Source organism: Nannobrachium achirus (assembly GCF_963921795.1).
Source record: "Nannobrachium achirus genome assembly, chromosome: 3".
Lineage (NCBI taxonomy): Eukaryota > Metazoa > Chordata > Actinopteri > Myctophiformes > Myctophidae > Nannobrachium > Nannobrachium achirus.
Genome location: NC_137812.1, coordinates 61,741,380 through 61,759,312, shown reverse-complemented (window position 1 = coordinate 61,759,312; position 17,933 = coordinate 61,741,380). Strand labels below are relative to the sequence as shown.

The 17,933-nt window shown below is 43.3% G+C and overlaps 1 protein-coding gene across 1 annotated transcript in view; it reads left to right on the top strand.

Moving 5' to 3' along the window:
* gnav1 (guanine nucleotide binding protein (G protein) alpha v1) overlaps nt 1-17,933 on the top strand; it is a 59,293-nt gene that overhangs the window by 22,910 nt on the left and 18,450 nt on the right. Inside the window, exons 6-7 of the mRNA XM_080722138.1 lie at nt 8,998-9,127; nt 9,729-9,800. Of these exons, the coding sequence (XP_080578264.1) occupies nt 8,998-9,127; nt 9,729-9,800 (202 nt within the window). The remainder of the gene's footprint in view (nt 1-8,997; nt 9,128-9,728; nt 9,801-17,933) is intronic.

The following is a 17,933-nucleotide window of genomic DNA, read 5'->3' as shown; positions in this document are numbered from 1 at the left end:
TGTTCCAATGTTCAATGACATAATCGTGACAGCCCTATGTGTGCAATGCATCAGTGCTTGTGTGAGCCTGTGCATGTTTTAACATGCCTATGTCATTTATCGTTCCAACCCAGTAGAGGGTCTTCCCTATCTTGAAAATCTGATTACTTTGATCCCCCTCTCTCTCTCTCTCTCTCTGACATCTACCAAAGGATCTATTCTCTCATAACTCTGTCCCTTCTTGTACCGTATCTCCAAATTGCTTTTCTTATTAAATTAAAACAAGCCCTGTTACCTCTGGTTGAGCTCATGAGTTCTCTCTTTACCATATTTATTTATATTTATTATAAACACTCTAGAAGTACTTTGTCTCTGTTATCTTCTGCAGCCATACTCTGCTCTTGTTGGTAAAATCATCCTGGCAAATTACAGTTAATATCCCTATGGAATCAAAATCGGGCAGGATTTGCAACAGGTTTGGGAACCAAAACATTTTGATGCAGTCAGATCTGAGGTCTAAGGTCCCAGATGGTTCTCCAAGGAGTAACCTAGCCTCCTCGCTTGCTTGCGTATTCATTGGCTCTTGTTCCCTCTTGAATTAAGCAGATAAATTGCTTTTGGGTAATTGATAAACAAGGGCCTTGCCTCAGGTGTGTGTGTGTGTGGGTGTGCGGGGGTGTGTGCATGGGCATGTGCGCAGAAAACTGTGTCCTTGGGGTTAATGGTGAGCTTAGCATGAGTTGATTAAGTCCAATTCAACAGCATAACAGATATTATAGGGATTTCGATAAGTATATGGCTTTCATTTTGTCTCTGTGTTTTTCTTGAAATGGACCAGAGATTAAAATCAGTTTAAATCATCAGGACTGTTGGTGAAAACAGACCCAAACATCTGCTGCTAGGCTTGACTTGATTTCATGTGTTGTAGGTTTTGAATCTCTTGTAGCTAACGTAGTGTGACATGATCTCTCTGAGGCTCCTCTATTATTACCGTATTACTAGTATACTACCATGAGTAAGCCCTTGAATGCATTTTAAGAAGTAATGAGCTCAAAATATGTTTCTGTATATACAGTATATCTTTTCTTTCAAATCTTTACCTAGGGCTGAATATTTGAATCACTTACACCCTATATTCTTTGTTACACAATGAATAGCAAACATAATTGATCTACAAGCTCACGATCGATGTGTATGTGTAAATGAGTTCGTTTGGATGAGGCCCAGGTGCACAGAACAAGACAAACCAGGTTTTCAAAAATGGAGATTTATTTCTCATCTTAGTTAGTTGTTGTTAGTTGACAAAAATGTAAAGCAGAAAAACAGTAAATAGACAAAAAACTGAAAATAACAAACTATGTGTAAAGCACTAAATAAATGCCTAAAGCAGGCAAGCAGTACAAGTACTTCAGACTTCAGTACTGTGTAAGGAACAGAGCTCTCCGCAGAGCATTGTGCCCCTAACCTCTATAGTGCCAGAGACAAGAATGACCCCACTCTAAATTGGTTTAGTAGCTTAACTCCTTTAAATAGACAATAAAACAGTTTGTCACAATAAAAACTCCCCTGCAACATGGCATGCTCCAATTACCTGCTCCTGACTATAAAATGAGCCCTGGAGACGCGTGAATCAAAACAGCATCCCGGTTTCGACAATGGAACAGGGGGGGAGCGCTTGTTTTCGGTGGAGGTGACGGAGGCACGCCAGCGTTATATTATAAACACAATCTGATCTAGCAATCATGACATAGGCTATTTATTTTAATCACTAATTCACTATGAAGTGTCTTTAATTATAATTAAAGTAAAAATAGTCAAATAACAAACAAGGACAAATTGTTCTGCCCACAACCTTATCAAACCAAAATGCCTAAACTACTGTAAATGTAGGCCTATTATAACTATGATAATGGTTCTTAACTCATACCTCGCGATCCCCGTAGAGACCGTAGATTTCCCGCTGTACCGCGCTGCCATGCCCGTAGAGCCCGTAAAGTTTAATTAGCTTTAATCATTATGAAAGGATTAAAAGTATTAGCGCAGATTTTTGCTGATTCTGGCTCTTTAGGCCCGCCCCCCTAACTGTATCCGGTCATTTCCGGTCTGGACCGGATCCAGCTTTCCGTATCCAGTCTGAGCCTGGGCCATAGTCCCGCCTCCATTGGTTTACTGTGTAACAAAAGAGAAAGCTACTCGGCGACGGAACGCTCGTTTTTCAATCGGATTTTTGCGTTTGGAAACTTTGATCCAGTCTCTACACGCCTGGATTATGATCCCCGCACATATCGTGCGTTTTGTGCGCGAACGTGTCCACATGTTACCATAGCGCACAGTTGGCTTTTTTCAATGCTTTTTCATGTAAACACTGGCTGATAAGCAGAGATACAGCGTGGCAACGGATATGTCTTTTTCAATGGGGTTTTTTGTATTCGAAAGCTTGTCACCGAGTCTACACGTCTACTAGATGAGTCGCGCACAGATTGTGCACGATGCGTGCGCGTGCCCACGCTAAAAGGTAAGGACAATTTGGCAGCTGCTTACTACAGCTATGTTTAAAATGGCAGAGAAAAAGTTAATTAGTCCCAATTATTAAGTATAATACTTGACCTTATAGAATGTTTATGATTATATATGTTATGAAACATTGCATAGTTGAGCGTTGCGACGGTCGCATTAGCCGACTCAGCGCCGTTACCGACTTATGTGCCGTTATGGACAGAATAGTAAATCTTCAGCCCCCCCGAATTTCGTCACCTCCGCGCGGTCCAACACAATGGAGCGCTCCCTACCTCCAGTTCAGCCAATCACAAGCTTCCACTGCCGATACCTGGATTTGATACACGCCCTGGAGACAGGTGTGACTCTTTTGGAACCAAACAGGAAGGAAGTGAGGGTTATCAATAATGATCTGTTACCCCCAAATAAATGCATGTTTTAAACCAACAGTATGTCCAGTGTGCCATTTGTAATGAATATTAAAAGGTAATGAATATGAAATATAAAATGCAAATAAGGTCAAGATGTTACTCTCCGAATACACAAGCTAGCATTGTAGCATTCAAATGTTTGACCATGTGGCTATAACAGGAAGTGAGGAGACAAAATGGACCAGGTAAAATTAAAGCGGGAAAGGCAGGCTTTGTCTTAACCACAGTATGTTGTGAGATTGTAGATCTTCATTATACCCTATTTTCCAGAATCTACAGTATATTGCAATTCATCTTATTGTTTCTCTTAGTCAGTTAGTCTAGAGCAGATTCATGGGGAAGCTTTTTTCTTGTGGAGTGGTTGGAAGGATAATAATTAATGGTGAATTCTAAATGTTTGTGGTAGTGATTGAGATACACATCCTTGTAAAACTGCAATAAGCTACCATCATAAACCATGAAAAATGCCACCCACATAATGCTTTCTGATGTGGTTATGAAAGAGGTTTCAGACACGGGCTGCATAATAGGGAACTGAATTTAGGAGACATTTTGCTGCCCATGACAGTCCCTTTGCATTGCCTGTGTAAAGAGAATGGTTTCTCAAACATAAAGATATTTTTAGAATGAACTATATCTATATCAGTTCCCTTGGTATTTCAGCAGTGAGCTTGGTGCCACAGGGTCCTTTGTCCAAAATGTGGCAGTCAGCATTGGTAATTAAATACATTCTGTGTACGTCCAAGATGGTATTTACTGCCTGTAGATCATACACTGTATTTATGTTAATCAGATCCTTTGAATCCCACACATAAGATGGAAGGGTATGTGACAAAGGGCTTCATAAAAAGAAGTCACTCAATGGCAGAAACAAGGTGGATATTCAAGGACCTTGTGAATCTCTTACTGGTACCGGTATATGGATATCCAGGTGATGATAGTCAGCAGTCTTGATTTGAAAATGAATTCTGTCTTGGCTCTATGGAGCGTCCATATATGGGCATTGCCAAATATGAGCATAGTAAACTGCGACCTACTATCGCAAACATTATGTTCTTCTAATTTTTTAATCAATACGTTTTTCCAGAAAGGTCAAGTCAGGATTTAGGCAGCATTTTTAGAATCGGTCTCAGATCTAAATAGGTCAGGGGTCTTCAACGTCTTCAGGCCAAGGACCCCTGAGAGAAAGATGAAGCAGGGACCCCCAGATTCCATATAGTTTCATCGTTTGACAGCACACTCATCAGTGTATTTTGTATTCATGTAAATTGGTGTTTTCAGATATTTAACCACTTGAACCGTCAATACTTAATAAACTTGACCTTTCACTTTGTACTTAGTCTGCTCTTTTTCCCCCCTTAGCCGATCTACAAGCTCACACCGCCTCGCGCTGCGAGGCGTTGTGAGCTTGTAGATCTGCTATTTTTGGCTAAAGTTCTCACAATAAGGACACTAGGGTTCAAGTGGTTAATATAGAAAAGGAGAAAAAAGTCACAAAGATTTGGAGGACTCCCTGTTGTAACTCTGAGGACCCCCTAGGGGTCCCGGACCCCCTGTTGAATAAATACCCTTGAAATAGGTTAATACTAATAGTTTCCATTTTCAAATATTGCCTTTAGTGTTGGCAAGATTAAATTAACAGTTGGAGGGATAGATAAATAATGTAGGAGTTGATTCCATAGCTGTGGCAAATGAATTTGTTGAGGTGTTACAGAAATAAATAAACTCTAGCTTACGGCTGCTCGATTATGACAGATGATGATTATTTTTGGTCAGTGTTGACTTTGGAAGCATCAAGTATTTATTGACTTTAAAGAACAGTAGATTTCATTTTGTTTTGCTAATTTATTGTTTAGTCAGTCAGTGACCACATTGTATTTAAGTTTCAGAAGACTAAAAAATTGGTTATATTGGTTTGTGGTCCAGACACTACAGTGTAATAAATCTTGCACAGTATTTGTTGTTGTTTGTCATTTGATGAGCTGAAACTGAATAGTTTAATTGGTTTGACCTTTCTTGTTGACCAGTGGCCTTTTAGGGCAGCAATACATCACTGTAAACAAAATCTGTGCACTGGATTTATAGCACAAGACAAAACTTGTTGGAAGCCAAAATTATAATTAAAAATCTATCTTCTTCTTGGGCGCCCGCTGGCCTACTGGTCCAGGCGCATACCACTTAGGCATTGCCACATAGGCATGGATGCCTGGCAGCGGCGCCGGTTCGATTCCCGATCCGGACGGCCTTTGCCGCGTGTCACTCCCCATCTCTCGCCCCATTTCCTGTCAGTCTACTGTCCTGGCAAAAAGCCCAAAAAACTAATCTTTAAAAAAATCTATCTTCTTAAAAATCCAAGACTGATCATTTGTACAGGCTCACCGCCTGCCAATTAGAATGCCTCCATTATTAGAAGATGCTAAAAATCATGATTTGAGGCATTTGTGCAACTCCTACAAACTTTTTTTTTTGTCATTCAAATATTTTTATTTTTATTTTAAACAGTATGTAATCAACATCAACAAATATATATAAGTATAAATAAAATACCAATGCAAATATACATAAGAAAAACAAAAACAAAAGAAAACGGCAGTCGAGCTAAGCTAATCGGACAACACCCCTTCCATTCTTAGATATACATTGGTAGTGATCGTTTAAATCGTAATGCATACGTAATGATTCTATACTAAATGGCAACTCCTACAAACTTAGCCAATCACGATGGAATATGAAACATCCAACAGATCTGTCTTGATCACATGACTATAGAGATACTGTGTATACATTGGTTTTATGTATGGACGTACAATGTATGTAGGAAGAATATATTTTTTTTTGTTGCAAAAATCTGACTCCTGGTGGCGCTATAACAGACTGATGTTCGGTGCAGAGGTTCTGCATTGACCTCCCTGCCTCCAGCATTAATTGCTGAGACAACTTTTTTACCAATTACGCAAATGCCCCCCCCCCAGTTGAAATTGCTATAACAATAGAAAGCATAAAAACATCTTTTAATTGTTATCATTACAAACTAATAAAAGAATGACATTGCCTGAATGGAATCCAGTACTGGTTGTGCGTGCGTTTGTGCGTGCATGCGTGCATGCGTGCGTGCGTGTGTGCATGTGCGTGCTTGTGGGGGAAGATGAAATGGAGAAGCTGTAAAGTCCTATTGAATATGTGGTTCTGAGAGATCACTGGGTGCCATCCAACTGACACCATGTATTGGAAAGACTGTTAATCAAAGATTTTTATTACCAGCAGTGGGGTGTGTGTGTGCGTGTCTGTGAATTTCCCCCTGTGATATGGCGCAAGGTATACTTCTAACTACCGGTATAATTGGTATTCCTCGGCACCTAGGGTTCCATGACGGTGCCGTGACACCCACCTAGGGTGCCACCCATTTGGAGGGAATCCTGGTCTAAACGCAATTCCCTTATACAGCCTTTCTCTCACACGCACGCACGCACGCACGCACGCACGCACGCACGCACGCACGCACGCGCACACACACACACACACACACACACACACACACACACACACACACACAGCAAACTCTCCATCTTGATCATGATCCTCAGCCTACTAATCAACAATTAAATGAGGATACTGAATTTATTCAAGCCGTTAACTCTCCAATCTCTGTGTATGAGTGTCTTTATGTAGATGTAATTTCACCCACACACCCATCCAGCCATGTTCTATATATGCCCTTTGACCTTTCCCCCGTTATGGAAATGAAACCATTTGGAAAATCAAACAATTATTGGAGAAGAGGGTGAATTTATCGGGGCAGAGGGTAAGCAGTGAGAGGGAAAGAGTGGAGGGGTTTGTGAAGAGGAGAGACTGAAACAAGAGGAAATTGAGTGAGGGGACATAAGGCCTTTTAGATGAAGAGATTTGAATGTGCACAATGAGATTTTTTGCCAGACCCTTGGGGAGGCCAGCCTATAATTGATAACTGACTGACCCCCCCATTGTTGAGACACAGACCCAGACAAGCATTCATTGCTGCAAACAGGCAGCAATATACTGGTAACCCATTTCACCATTCTGCTTTCCCGACATTACGGGAAACACTGTATGCATCTCCATTATCCCACCACCAGCGAGATGCAGGCATTACATATTTTATTGGGCCAGTTCATTCAAAAGAGTAAAGTAACTGGATTGAGAGTTGACAAGCTTTTTAGCTTTTTCATATCGTCGTTGTCGGGTGGAAACCTTGTATGTCCAAAACCGTTTGTTTTGTATTTATCATTTTCAAAATGATTTAAACAAGTGAAAACAGCCGATCTACAAGCACACAACGCCTCGCACCGCGAGGCGTTGTGTGCTTGTAGATCGGCTGTTTTCACTACTTTTGTGCGACGGCCTTGTGTGATGAAGCAGTGCTTCACTTTACGAAAAAATTTACAAATTTGAAACTTGGAGATACGAGGTTTCTGCCCGACAACGACGATATGGTGTGAGTAAAAGGTTAATACTGATAAAAGAAAGGGGGCCATACTCAGAAAGGATATGTTGACTTTTCATCCAGCCGGTCTTCATCAGTGTGTAAAGTGTGAGTTTTGTGCCAGGGTCCTACCCTAAATGCTCCATAAATCTTAAATCTATATGATTTAACCAACATTAGCTTCACTTATGCTTTTGACTCTGTGCAGGCGCATACCACATAGGCTCAGTGTAGCCTGACAGCGTGTCGCTGGTTCGATTCCCGATCCCGACTACCTTTGCTGTGTGTTACTCCCCCATCTCTCTCCCAATTTCCTGTCAGTCTACTGTCCTATCAATTAAAGGCATAAAAGCCCAAAAACATATCTTTAAAAAAAGGAAAGGAAAGATAAACACTTTAATACCAAAACGTGATGTTTAATACTTTTCTTTAAAGGTTCAATTATCAAGTTTACCACTACTGCCACCAGAACAGAACCGAGATTAGCTCACAATAAGAGGACAATTGGCCAGCTCTGTCCAGGTGCAGTCTTGTTTTGGCTATAGGGGAATATATACAGTATATAGATTGTCACTCTGGCATTCATCGTTTATTGTGGTACAAATTATCTTGCCAGACGTTATCCTAACTTATTTTTTGAGTTTTCATCCGAACAGTCCAAAGCAGCCAAACAATCCCATTTTCAATCTGTGTGTGCAGCCGTGCGTGTGTTTTGCTGTTGATTTCTCCTCACTGTTCTGCCTCCCATACGTCTCTCGACATCTGTAAATCTCTCTCCTACCCATTTGTGATTATACAGACATCATCATCTTTATCATCACAGACAGGTAGCAATAGCATCGCCTCTTCTTGTGCTCAGACTCTTTGTTTCTCTGTGGACATTCTGAAGCAAAGACAAACCAATTTGAAGTTGGCCTCTGCTCCACACACTGTGAACTTGATTCCACAGTCATTTCCGTCACTCTCCATTTGCTCATCTAATGCAGTGTTTCTCAACCACTGTGCCTGGGGACCTTTGGTGTGCCCCTGTGAAGGTTCAAGTGTGCCACTTGAAACTGCTTGAAAGCCAGTATTGTATTTATCATTTTAAAAATGATTTAAACTAGTGAAAACAGCCGATCTACAAGCACACAACGCCTCGCGGTGCGAGGCGTTGTGTGCTTGTAGATAGGCTGTTTTCACTACTCTTGTGCGACAGCCTTGTATGATGAAGCAGGGCTTTACTTTGCGAAGAAACGTACACATTTGAAACTTGGAGATACGAGGTTTCTTCCCGACAGTGGCGATATTTATGTATTATGTTGGCGTGCCCATGGATTCTTGGGACATGAAAAGTGTGCCCAGATCTAATGAACCAGCTAGTGTTTCTGATCTTTTTGATTTGTTGTGTTTTTGAGCGGTGGTCACAACGCTCCTATACGTGGCCGTGTGTGTGGGTCTGTCTGTCTCCGTGTCTGTAGCCTGCAGTAACCTTTTCTGACCACACATGTTAAGGGAGGGGCGCTGTTGCGCGCGCGCACACACACACACACACACACACACACACACACACACACACACACACACGTGATTTTAATGATAAGTGTCCATTTGGAATGATAAGGTATTGATACGTGAATGTCTCTCCTGTAGGATGTACGATGTTGGCGGTCAGCGCACTGAGCGGAGGAAGTGGATTGGTTGCTTCGAGGAGGTGAGGGCGGTGCTGTTCGTGGTCTCCCTCAGTGGGTACGACATGACCCTGATGGAAGACCCTGCCATGGTAAGGCTTCGTCCAATCGGCTCCTTTCATTTCACACTTCTATTTCAATCAGAGGGCCTGTCTCTGGACCTGACTTTAACCCAGAACTATTTTATACTTTAGCGATTGAAAAATAGCAGATCTAGATCAGATTGTAGAAGTCGTGTAATTGTTTTGCAAATCTTTGAATATATGTATTTTTAAAGCATACTTTTGTAACTAAAAAAAATGCTTCTGGGGGTCCCTGGAACTAAATATTTTGAGATGGGGGTCCGTGGCCAAATCATTTTGGGGGTCCTTGACATGAAAAAGTTTCAGGACCACTGACATAGAAACATGTGTTTTTCAAAAAAACGATTTCGAAGATATTTATAGAATCGGGTCAGAAATATTCAAAGACTGGCACAAATGTTTTTTCAAAAATAGCAGATCTTAAAGCTCACAGCGTGGCACTGGTGCCGCGCTGTGAGATTGTATCTGCTATTTTGTAATAGTTAAAAGCATAAAATAATGCGTAATAATGTGTTCCTCACCACATTAAACTCTTATGGCGTGTTGCACATTTCTGAAGTTGGATGATGATGATAATGATGATGATTATGTCATTGCCTTCCCTTTGTAGAATCGTCTGCAGGAGAGTCTAAAGCTCTTCTCCGCCATTTGCAATAATGTCTTCTTCAGGAGTACCTCCATGGTAAGCCATCTGCGTAATTGCCCCCAGTCAAAATTGTATTAACGTTAAGGCTATGGCATCTAAATGCAACTACACCACTTGTGTCGGCAACTCACGCATCGCAAAGGCAGCAAGAGGCAGTGCCAAATCGCATTTGTTACCACATTGCCAATTTTTTATCTCAAAGGTTTACAGATACATATTTTTGTGTATCGTTCAAAGTTTGAAACAAGAACATTTGTAATGCACTGTCCGGCTGTAATCTTTTAGATTCAGAACAGAGTAGCAGCCCAGTAGTGTTTCCTTAATGAATCAGCTGCGTGCGGAGGAAGTTGGAACATTGAGCTATAGAAATGATTCATGATTATTCATGGGCCTGCTGATGTAGTCGTATTAAGTTTTGAGCTTTTAGGGACTTTTGTCATAAAAAATACACAAATGATTTATTTTTCAATTTATTTTTTCATTTGTTTTGGCGTCTATGCTCGAAGACTGAAAAATACATTCATCATTTCAGCTTTGCGGTTCTCAGTATGTCAAACAAAAGACAAAGTCTCCTCCTTGAGTGTACCACGCCAAGGTTACTAACAAAATAAATCTGATAATCTGAAACAAGTAAATGCTGAAGACAGGTGTGACAGTAATGCAGAGATAAGAACAACATAAGTAAATGGTAGATGATGTATTCATGGATATACTGGATATTACAGTTCATGAATGTGTTATGAGTTTCATCGTTCACAGAGGAATCCGAAATATCATTTGAAGTGTGTGCATAATATGAAGTGTCAATATATCACCGCTGTCACACCTGTATAGTTTGCCAAATTGTTAAACGAGCAATATTTTAATAAGACTGTTGGCATAACCGGTGGGGGGGTGTAAGGGAAAGTGTGTGTGTGTGTGTGTGTGTGTGTGTGTGTGTGTGTGTGTGTGTGTGTGTGTGTGTGTGTGCACTGGTTTTTGTATGTTTGTGGGGACCAAAATCTGTATACACAGTCACGTCATGGGGACCAGGTACGGTATGGGGACCAAAAATCAGGTCCCCATGAGGGAAACTGTTAAAAACCAACACAGGAGCTGCTCTGATGTGCCTGTGAAGTTTTTAGCATTGGCCCATAAGTCACGTTTTTTGGTCATGGTGTGTGTGTGTGTGTGTGTGCGTGTGTGTGCTCAGTAGCTTTATATGTTTTGTGGGGACCAAAATCTGTATACACAGTCACGTCATGGGGAATAACTTCATCAATTCTGATATTTGAAGTCGTGTATAAGCTAACACAGCCATAGTTGTTATACCTGATTTTTTTTCATAGCTGTATAACATTTAGAAAGGGTGGTCCCCACATGAGATGATTAAAATCATCACATGTGGGGACCACCCTTTTCATCATTGTGGTCCCCACAAATCATAAAAAACAGTATGTGTGTGTGTGTGTGTGTGTGTGTGTGTGTGTGTGTGTGTGTGTACTATATACACTGCTCAAATAAATTATTTTAGCTTTCTTTGAGCAGTACTAAAATATACTATACTCAAATAAATTCAAATAAATTAAGGGAACATTTTGTTCCCTTCATTTCTTTGAGCAGTGTATATATATAGCAAGTCCTTTAGCGATGTGTGGCCATGAATGATGCATTGCAGACCTACAAAAAAAATCAGCTACCACCTCACTGTGTTGAGTGCCAAATGATGGATGACTGGAAAAACATGTAACATACATGACGCTCATGTGCACAACATGCACACACGCAGGGTGCATTGATGTAACCTTTTGTCTGGGAGTCCCCTGTCATTCATGATTAAACTGTGCGTGTGTGTGTGTGTGTGTGTGTGCGTGCTGGCGGGAGATTGTACCTGTATCAGCTGTGCATACTGTACATCAGAGGTCTTCAACGTTTTCAGGCCAAGGACCCCTTACTTGAGAGAGAGATGAAGCAGGGACCCCCACAACCTGTTCATAGATTCCATATAGTTTCATCTTTTGACAGCACAATCATCAGTATATTTTGGAATCATGTTAATTTGTGTTTTCAGATATTCAACCACTTGAACCGTCCATACTTAAATTACCTGACCTTTCACTCTGTACTTAGTCTGATCTTTTTCCCCTCTACAACAAACCTCTTTGCCGAGGCAGTGCGAGGCGTTGTGAGCTTGTAGATCTGCTATTTTTGGCTAAAGTTCTCTGAATATGGACGCTAGGTTTCAAGTGGTTAATATAAAAAAGGAGGGAAAAAAATCACACAAAGATTTGGCGGACCCCCTGTAGTAACTAGGAGGACCCCCTAGGGGTCCCGGACCCCCTGTTGAAGACCCCTGCTGTACATTTGAGGTAGACTGAAGGCAGTAGACAACACAATGCACTTCTGGAAGTGTATTGACCAAAACAAAGACTTGTCGATGTGCAAGGATAGAAACTTCTGCTTCACCACACTACCAAAAGTTTGGAAGCAAGGCAGACACTCAGTAAACAAACAACAATGTGCAAACATCGACTTGTTTGTCATTGCCATCATGAGTCATTCTTTTTTTGTTTTAACTGTGTGTGTGACAGTGAAAAAGCATGAGACGTGTTGTGTGTCCATGGGGTGGTGTGTGGGCATCGGTAGTATATGGCTACCAGGCTCATTAAACAAGTGTTTAATGATGCTCTCTTTTTATGTGGGAGGAGATTGTAACTTCCACCTCAATTACCTCTTCACTGTGGCTGGTTAGTAGTAATTACACACCTAGTCGATCCCACATTCAGTATTCTCTTCAATGAAATCCACTACGTCTCGGTGTCCTCCCTCATTATTTTTGGGCGTCTGTCGTGTTCAAATGGAAGCTGAAAGAGAGACCTGTCACTGTTGTAATTGGCCGGTGACAGCAGTCACATCAAAGACCAAGGTCTGAGTTCACAGGGAGACGGACAGAGGGAAAAAGAGTGAGAGAGAGAAGAACATTGACTACTGAAATGCACTGCGGGATAGGGGAGCATTGTAAGGCAGCTATGAAGTTAAATGCAATACTATACATTTATAAACAATAGCAACAAGCCAACAAGATAAAAAAAAAAAAAGCATTGTGCAGGTGACGTTGAAAAACCTGATAGGGTTTATAAAGTTAATCTCACCTAATTTCGCAACAAGTAAAACTAAACAATTAGAGAGGTAGTAAAGAATACAAACCAAGAAATATATAAGCAACTCAAATATACAGCGTAGATACACGGTAAAAATGTAATTTTATACAAAAACTAAATTCTACTTGTAATGAGCTTGGAGCTACTGAATGCCCTTTCACCTTTTTGAAGCACTCCTCTCTAAGCCGCCCGGAACCCTCTGTAGGTTTGCTAGGCCCACAAAGTTACCAGATCTCTTTTTAATAACCACTGTCACTAACACTACACTATACCTTTAAGTTAACACAAACAGGTGTTATAACCTTTCTCATTTGTATAAACCTACTATTACTGTATATGCACCTATTACTGTACAAATACAACTTTCTCTGAATAAAGACTGAACTGTCTATGAAACCCTCTTTAACTGGTGAATATTATTACTATCTACAGCGACTTTATTTTATAGACCAAGAATGTTGCACCTTTCTTGAGAAATGTAGACCATAGGTCTGGATGGAGAATGCCAAAACCACAAAGACAATATAAAGTGTGAAACTGTTACCTTGTAGCTTTCTCCCAGGGACTGTTTTTTGGAGAAAAGCAGCTTGACTTATTTGATACAAAAGAGCCCACTGCGGACAAACTGTCCGTCCGGTTAGGGTTGGGAATTTGTATTTTATTGTCTGCCAAGCATACCCAACTGACACCTGCACGCGCAGTGTCAGTCACTGAGAAGGTGAAAGACTTTTTAAATTAAGAAAATATACTTGTTGATTCTTACCAAAAGTCTAGCTCAGCTCCAACAGCCAGAAGTTGCTTTGAGTGCCCTGAGATGCTAACACCTCTTTCCCATGGAAGCGGAACTTCCCCGAAGGGAAGTTAAAAAGTCAAAACCTTAAAAGTTGTGAACTCTAGAAAATGAATTCAGACAGACACCAAGCAAAAGTGAATAAAAAGCTTTAGTGAAGTAAAAACAGTTACAAATTATAAGCTCACCAATACAGAAATTGGTAATGAAAATCAAAAAGAAGTACAGTATGTGTACTTAACTAAACAGAGTCAAACTCTCTCTAAGTAGACAGAAAAGAACTGCACTGAGCTACGGATACACAGCCTTTTATAGGGTGCTCCGCTACAACATCTCAATAGGGTTACACACACACAGCTTCAGTTTAGCACACACACATTTGGCACGCGCTTGTGCACGTACATGCATGAACATGCACGATGTTTCGCAATGAAGACAGTTGAAGGCCAGACCAACTCCCCAGTCCACGTGAATTTGGGGAGTTCTCCGGTTCACATGTTAGAAGTCGACATGTTGCCCTTTACTCCCTCAGGAAGCGCTATCTCATGTTGGCAATAAGAAGATAACGGTTCGTTAGCGCGGTACAGGAATGTCGGGGAGTCGATGATACAGCCTGGCACCATCTACAACCCCCCCCTTTTTCACCCCAAGTCCAAGGCCGTGCCTCGCAGGTGCAGGCAACGAAGCGGCTAGTGTAAACAGTATGTCATGTTCTGACTATGAGTACATTCAGTTTTTAACCTTTACCCAATGTCAGTGAAGAAACCACGTATATATGTAGTTCTCGCATGCACATACAGTATATCAGAAATACAGCATACATTATACAGTATATCAAAAATCAACAGCCTATGCTTAAAGGAAGCTTTTCTACATTTGCAGTATATATGCATCTACAGTACTAGCACACTAACTGCTTAATAAAATGTATGTCCCTTTTTGTTGATTAACATATGGAGAATATATTGGGCCATAACATTACTTCTTCACCAGCTCACTGGCGAGGAACGTGGTTGCGTTTCTCCTTCCTCTTCCCGGCCTGCTTCTCCTTTGGGGCAGAGGTCACAGGGGTTGTAGGTGCCTGGGCTGGAGCCTGCACTGGGGCAGGTGCTGGGTACAGAGGTTGCAGGTTTTGCATGGGATAAAAGGCCATGTGAGGCCCAAGCTGTGCCACCGGAGCTTGCATCTGCTGCAGAGGTTGTTGTTGGGGTGTTGGCGGTGGTGGCATGGCTTGGCGATCCGCAGTGGCAGTGGGTCCAGGTGACTGCTGTCTGTCTGAGCCCACAGATCCTCTACGCTTCTCCTGGCGGTTGTCTCCCTTGCGGCGGGCATCACGGTGGTCACGGTCATTGTAGTATGGCTTGAAGGACCTGGGTGCCACACCCTTGGGGTCACGAGCAGGTGCTCCGGGGCCCCTAACACCCCCTCTGGCACCCTGGTTCTTCTCGAGTGCAGCCACAACATCATCGGATGGCCATACTTTGGGGTCTCGAGTAACCTCTCGAATCCCCTGGGAATTCTTCTCCCATTTTCCCCGGATCATCCTGGGGCCCAGGATGGTTTCCAGGATGCCGAAGCGGTTTCGCCCTGCTGCCTGGGTCTCGATAGTTGCCCACACTTCGCCAGACTGGTAGCGTAGGTTGTTTTGCATGACCCTGTAGGTGGTCACGCACACAGGAACGATGGAGCGCCAGTTGTTTCCCACCAAGCGGCTGTAGATCACCGACCGCTTGATGGAAACAGTTTTCAGCAGCACGTAGGTCTCCCAGTTGGGTGTCAGGAACGGATCTTTGTTGGACATATGCCCTCTGCGAATGCCCACGATGTCCTCCCAGACCTGGGGGATTTTCAGGCTGTCATCGGCGATTTTAGCACCTTTAGTATTATACAGCTGCATTCTGGGCATCCCAGCCTCCTCGTCCTCGTCGTCTTGGGTATCGGCAGGGGGAGGAATCACCACCCTCCAGACTGCCCCTCCTTCGAGCCCAGAGGGCTCAGAGTGTTCATCCATTGGAGCCGGAGTGGTTGCTCCACTCCGGTCCTCCTCCGGTTGGCCCTCGGAAAGTAAGTCATTTTCCTCAGGATCCATGGCAAGAAGATTGTCATCGTCCATGTCATCCAGGCTGATGATCTGCTCTTGTCTCTCGCTGGCCATGGCTAGGTCGTAGATGGGTTTAAATTCTTCACGCAGAATATTAAGTGCCTGAGCAACGTCCATATAACAGCCAACGGGAGTTATGACAAGAGCTAGCCTGAGGGGCTCCTTTTATGCAGCGCCTCAGGCCACGGCTCCTCCTCATGGGAGGGGACGCCCCTCCCTCTGAGCTCCTCCTCTCTTTGCACACATCCATTTCAGCATGTCCTTGAGAGCTCTGCCCACGCCACCCAAAAGGCCCAGGCGGTACAGTACTGAGAACACGATAAGCCATCCCAGTAACATCAAACAAGGGATAGCCCATTTGAGCACACCTGCTACAACTCTCCAGGAGGTCTGAAATACAGATGTGACTTCTTCGAACGCCTCTATAGTCCCTTCCTTTACGGACTCTCCTATGTCAATAGCCGCATAACCTACTATTGAGGTTAACAGAAATGTGGCCGACTTGAAATCACCCCAGCCGGTCCTAGGCCTTTTCCTGTAATCCGCCTCAGGCCATCGGTTAGGGTGACACGTACCATTAGTCATGTTGACTGCATGAGTTTTGGGGTACACGGCCTGCATGGAGAATGTTCGGGCCGTCCATCCGATTCCCGGATTCAATGATGGCCTCCCTGAGACTAGGTAATCAGATGGGGGAGCCCATGGTGTGCCGAAGTCCATGAACACTGAATCACATGGCCCTAAAAGGGCTCCCACCCAACCAGCCTGTCCACAGGTGCCATAACAATGGCAATTGCCTTTGCCGTTGTTGTTACAAAATGGACCGTTGGCAAATCCCCAACGATTCAGTAGGTACGCATCGGGCGGCCAGAAGTAAGGAAACCCCTTGTCCAAGAGCCTAGCTGACACAGAGTCAAGGGGTCCACACCGTTCAGTCCGCCCTGCCCAGTCTAGGGTGTCCTGCTTCGGTCCTAGTGGAGACGTAGGGGAGGCCTGGTAGCAACGTACCAACATCGCCGGTGCCCCTACTCCCTCTGTTGGGTTGACAAACTCCCTTTCTTGTCTTCCTATCACAGGCCTCCACCTCCAGGAATCATATTTTTTCTCCAACACAGGAGAGTCATACCAGTGCATGTTGTTCCATGCATGCTCCTGGGGAGGAGGATTGCGTGTGACATAATATCGTGCCACCATTTTCTTAGCGTCACAACCTATTTCGGCAGCTTGGTCCCTTTTAAGGGGACCCCAATTGATCCATGCGACCTCATGACCATCGCCCTCGGTTACGTGGGTTATGGTTCTGGTGGAAGCTATATCCACCATGGCAGAAGTCGCCTCATCCACATGGGTTGCTGGATGAGTGTCTTGGGTTGTACACTGGCTCTGATCTTCCAAGGTACAATACTGCTTTCCCCTGATACCATATGTAGTCTGAGGATACGCTCCCACCTGGGCTCCTGTGGCCTTGTACGTAGGTTCCAACCCCCAGCGCAGGATAAAACCAGTGTCGGTTTTCTTCGCTAATATGAGGGGTGGAGGAAGAGAGATTTTTCCTTGGTTCCGATCGTCTTCTGGTAGTCTAGAGAACGGCTTTTGGGGGTCTTCCCTCTTCCAATCCAATATCCATTCCCGAACAGGCCTTTCAGTCTTGTCCGGATTGATATTAGGGTTCGGCCTGGTCTCTTCTGGAGGATCTTTGTTATTTCCCCCCAGAGTGACCATGAAGGAGCCCGGGTAAAGAGTAGGGTTGGCCCCTGATGTCCCTTCACCCCGCCCGATTAATTGGCGCCATGAATACAGTTGGAATCCCAAAACTTGGGCCGCAAACTGTTGATGAAGGAACATCTTCAGCCTTTCCTCCTCTGTGTTCCCAGGTCTAGCCCAGCACTTATCGAGGAGTTTCACTTCTTCGTTCGTCAGGCCCAAACCCGCATAGTTTTTTATGTTGTTTAAAGGCCCTTCATGATCCCATTTACCCCACGAGGTCTGTGAGGCTGTCAAGTCAGGGAACACCCTAAACCTCCTCAGCATAGTTCTGAAGTCTACTCTGCATGAGGATTGACCAGGGATTATAGTCCCATTCGTGCGGACAGTTAGGGAGTCCCGTGGGATCCCCATCCGTTTTCCTTCACGACAGA